The 4,602-nt window shown below is 39.8% G+C and overlaps 1 protein-coding gene across 1 annotated transcript; it reads left to right on the top strand.

The window, feature by feature from the left end:
* Positions 1-306: 306 nt before the first annotated feature.
* LOC142620496 (uncharacterized) lies at positions 307-990 on the top strand. The gene has a single exon (XM_075793859.1). The coding sequence runs from the start codon at positions 307-309 to the stop codon at positions 988-990; it is 684 nt and encodes a 227-aa protein (XP_075649974.1).
* Positions 991-4,602: the final 3,612 nt, after the last annotated feature.

The raw sequence follows: 4,602 nt of genomic DNA, 5'->3' as shown, positions 1-4,602 counted from the left end.
TCCTTTGGTGTGGGGTCGGGTAAATTTCTAGGTTATATGGTCACTCATAGTGAAATTGAAGTTAACCCTGCATAGGTTAGAGCAATTAATAGCTTGCAGCCACCCTGGAATCCCAAAGAAGTTCAGAGGTTGACAGGGATGACTACTGCCCTAAACCTGTTTATTTCTCGGTTCACAGATAGATGTAGGCCTTTCTTCCAGTTGTTGAATAAGTGGAAGAGATTTGAATGGACTGAGGAGTGTGCTTTAGCCTTCCACTAGCTTAAAGAATATCTTTCACGATCATCTATCATGTCTTGGCTCGAGATGGATGAAGTTCTATTCACCTATATTGTTGTGGCTTATCATACTGTTACTCTGGTGCTGATACGGGTTGATGGTGGTGTACAGAGGCCAGTTTATTATGTGAGCAAATCCCTACATGAGGCTGAGGTGCATTATTTGTCATTGGAAAAAGCTATTCTAGCAATGGTGGATGCTATACGTAAGCTTCCCCATTACTTCTATTCCCATTCAGTTGTTGTTTTGACTCAACTTCCTTTTAGGTCAGTACTTCAAAGTGCCGATAACACAGGAAAGATTGCCAATTGGGGTACCATCTTGAGAGCTTTTGACATCAAGTACATGCCTCGTACCTCTATAAAAGGCCAAGTTCTAGCCGATTTGTTGGCTGAATTTGCTGAACCCTCATTAGAAGAAAATGTCAAAATGTGGGACATGGACGAAAAATCATTTGGCACAATCTCCTTAAAGGAACCTCTGCTGTGGAAAGTGTACATGGATGGCGCTGTAAATCAAAGAGGATCAAGAGTAGGGCTGGTTGTGATCTCTCCGAAGAGAATTGTTATTGAGAAATCTTTGAGGTTGAACTTCTCTGCCACAAATAATGAGGCTGAGTATGAGGTTCTCTTGGTAGGGATGACTATGGTTCAAAGAATGGGAGAAAAGATGATGGAAATGTTCTCGAAATCGAGGCTAGTTGTTGGCTAGCTTATAGGGGAACTAGAGGCCAGGGATTCGAGGATGCATGAATATTTAAACCAGGTTAGACATTTATAATTAAAGTTTGAGTCTTTCATCTTAGTGCAAGTCCCCAGAAGCAGAAATACCCATGTTGACTCTCTTGCCACATTAGCAATGTCCTCGACACAAGGTTTACCTCGGGTTATTCTGGTAGAAGATTTGTGTAGGCCTAATGAGATAAATGGGAATGCAGTCTGTGTTCATCAAACTCAGGTAGGGCCTAGCCAGATGGATTTTATTGTGTTGTTCCTTAAAAAAGATGTCTTACTAGAAGATAGGTCCGAAGTTGACAAAGTACGAAGAAAGGCTCCTCGGTTTTGGTTATCTGAGGACCAAAAGTTGTACAAACGCTCTTTTTCTAGACCATACATGTTATGTATACATCCTAAGGCAACTGAGTTACTATTGGAAGAATTACACGAAGGAATTTGTGGAAGCCATACTGGGGGTAGATCTTTATCTCACAAGGCATTAACCCAAGGGTATTGGTGATCAAATATGCAAAGAAAAGCACAGGAGTATGTGAAGAAGTGCGATCAGTGTCAGAGGTTTGCTCCAAATATTCATCAACCAAGGGACGTCCTCAATCCTTTGTCCAGCCATTGGTCTTTTGCTCTATGGGGCTTGGATATTTTGGGACCTTTCCCTAAAGTAGTAGAGAACAGGAGATGGCTACTAGTTGGCACAGATTATTTCACTAAGTGGGTTGAAGCTGAGCCATTGTCAAATATTAGGGATTTAGATGCAAAAAAGTTCGTCTGGAGAAATATTGTCACCAAATTTGGAGTTCCTCATACCCTCAACTCAGACAATGGTCTTCAGTTTGATAACAAGGCCTTTAGGAGGTACTTTTGTAATTTGGGCATTACAAATAGATATTCCACCCTAAATTATCCACAGGGGAATGGACAAGTAGAGGCTGTCAACAAGGTAATAGTGAATGGACTCAAGAAGAGGTTAGATGATGCCAATGGGAAATGGGTAGAAGAGTTACCACACGTCTTATGGATGTTTCATACTACACCTCGAAGATAAACAGGGGAGACACCCTTCTCAATGACCTATGGAGTCGAGGCTATAATTCCTCTTGAAACCTGATTCTCAATATTGAGGACAAGCTTTTTCACTCCAGGCAATAATGATGAATTATTGGGAAGAAGTTTTGATCTGGTCGAAAAAGGAAGAGAAAATGCCATGATTCAGCTGGCGTACTATCAACAAAAGCTCAAACAAGGCTATGATTCACATGTGAAGTTAATGCCACTAGCACCAGGGGATTTGGTATTAAGGAAAGTGTTAGGTACTGCAAAAAACTTGGCGTGGGGAAAACTAGGGCCCAATTGGGAAGGGTCATATCGTATTACCTCGGTAGCAGGGATAGGGGCATATCATCTAGAAGACTTAGATGAAAAAGTTATACCACATCCATGGAATGTAAATAACCTACGAAGGTATTATTATTAATAAAAATCCTTCTTATTACATGTTGTTTATAACATTTCGTACTTTTTCTAAGTATCAAATAGAACCTTGAGTAAATTGATATTCTATAACATATTTCTAAGTTTTAAACAGAACCTTAGAACCTTAGTTATGTTTGGTTCCTTAAACCATCTACTTTGGGTAAATTAACACTGTAAGTTATTTTTCTAAGTATCAAACAGAACCTTGGCTATGCCTGGCTCCTCGGACCACATACCTTGGGTAAATTGATATTTCACAACATATTTCTAAGTGTTAAACAGAACCTTAATTATATCTGGTTTCTTGGACCATCTACTTTGGGTAAATTAACACTGTAAGTTATTTTTATAAGTATCAAACAGAACCTTGGCTATGCTTGGCTCCTTAGACCACGTACCTTGGGTAAATTGATATCTCACAACATATTTCTAAGTGTTAAGCAGAACCTTAGTTATGTCTGGTTTCTCGAACCCTCTACTCTGGGTAAATTAACATTGTAAGTTATTTTTCTAAATGTCAAACAGAACCCTTTGGTTCCTCGGATCATCCATTATGGGTCAGTTTACACTTAAGGCTAATCTTGATTATGTTTAGCTCTTCTGATCGCATATCTTGGAGACTCCCAAGACAATGATCTGAATAGGTGGGAGTTCATGAGCATCACTTAAAGCATTTGTAATTATATCAAACATATTTGTTGCCTGGACTATGTCTGATTACTTCCTTAAGATCATTAAGTTATATTGGAAATGATGTGAATGATTATTCTATTGTGATGTATAGACTTTGTAGTTATAAAGGTGTTTTGTTAGATTGGTTGACTAACTAACTTTTGATTCATTTGAAAGGAATTATCACTTATGTAGATGACATATTTAGGCATATTTCATTGTCCTACTAATTAGGCACTGAGGAAAATAGAAATTATACAAGTAAAAGATACAAACAACATACACGTAAAGGAAAAGCTCATCATTTTCATTAATTTAAAGCCTTTTGAAGAGGTAGTTTACTTATAGAACATCCCATTACATCAAATAAAAATTAAAAAAATTAAAAAAACTAAGGCTAAAAGAAAGAATAAACAAGGACCATTCATGGCTTTGTTTTTATCACAAGCTTACCCTTGGAAGTCTTTGAAGGCTGGTAGGAGCCGTGGTGTCAAAAGAAGCCCCTTTGCCCTTTGGATCCTCCTTAGTAGTGATAGGAAGGGTTGCCAGGAAAATTTCGATTGTCTTAGTAGCTCCCTTCTCCTTGGTAGGCCCCTTAGGGGCAGTGGAGGTTGAACAACATTATGGACCACCCCTTTAGTTATTTCAGTTGGTTGTCCAGTGGCCTCAAACTACTTAACCTCCTCAGACTGAGGTCTAGTGGATAGAAGGGCTTCAACTGACCATCCTTTCCAGCATTTGCTCCCTAGGATGCAGCATCAACCACGGGGATAGATGGAACAAAAGCTCGGATGGCTGGGGGGTAGTAAACATTTTCTGTATTCCAAAGGGTAGAAGAGGCATCAACCCCAGCTTGAGTAAATGCCTAATTCCACACTTGGAGGCAGTAATGCCTACATACCTCCGAGACCTGTAACCTAAGGTTTTCTCGGTTTTAGACACCCTAACCTCGTATCCATCTTGCTTAGCTCGATCCCTTGCTTTCTCGGCTTCCTCTTTGGCTTTTTCAGCTTCCTCCTTGGCTTTGTTGGCCTCCTCCTTTGCCTTCTTAGACTCCCTTAGACTCTTTTGAAGGTCCTCTACCAGCTTTTTTGCCATAGTATAATTCTTGTCGGCTTGGCGAAGCTATAGCCGTTGGGTCTCAGCCTACCTCTTAGCTACTTTTAGAGTTGCCTCGGCGCTCATTTTATCACTTTCTGCCTTGTTCAGTTGGGAAGTGACCTCTTGTAGCTTCTTCTCCGCTAATCCAAAGGTTTTTTGGGCATTGATGTGCTTGGCCTCCTCATCCTTCATTGCTCTGTGGTAGTTGATAATTATCTCCTCAGCCCTATGAGCAGATTGGACGGCCTATTCACAACAATAGAAAGGAACAAAAGGGCATTGTCAAATCAGAAAAACTAAGTGTAAAAAAGTAAAAGTTGGAGAAAATTTGGATAGGAATCTT

The sequence above is a fragment of the Castanea sativa genome, chromosome 12 (genome assembly GCF_040712315.1).
Source record: "Castanea sativa cultivar Marrone di Chiusa Pesio chromosome 12, ASM4071231v1".
Taxonomy (NCBI): Eukaryota; Viridiplantae; Streptophyta; class Magnoliopsida; order Fagales; family Fagaceae; genus Castanea; species Castanea sativa.
This window is presented reverse-complemented; position numbering and strand designations above follow the sequence as displayed.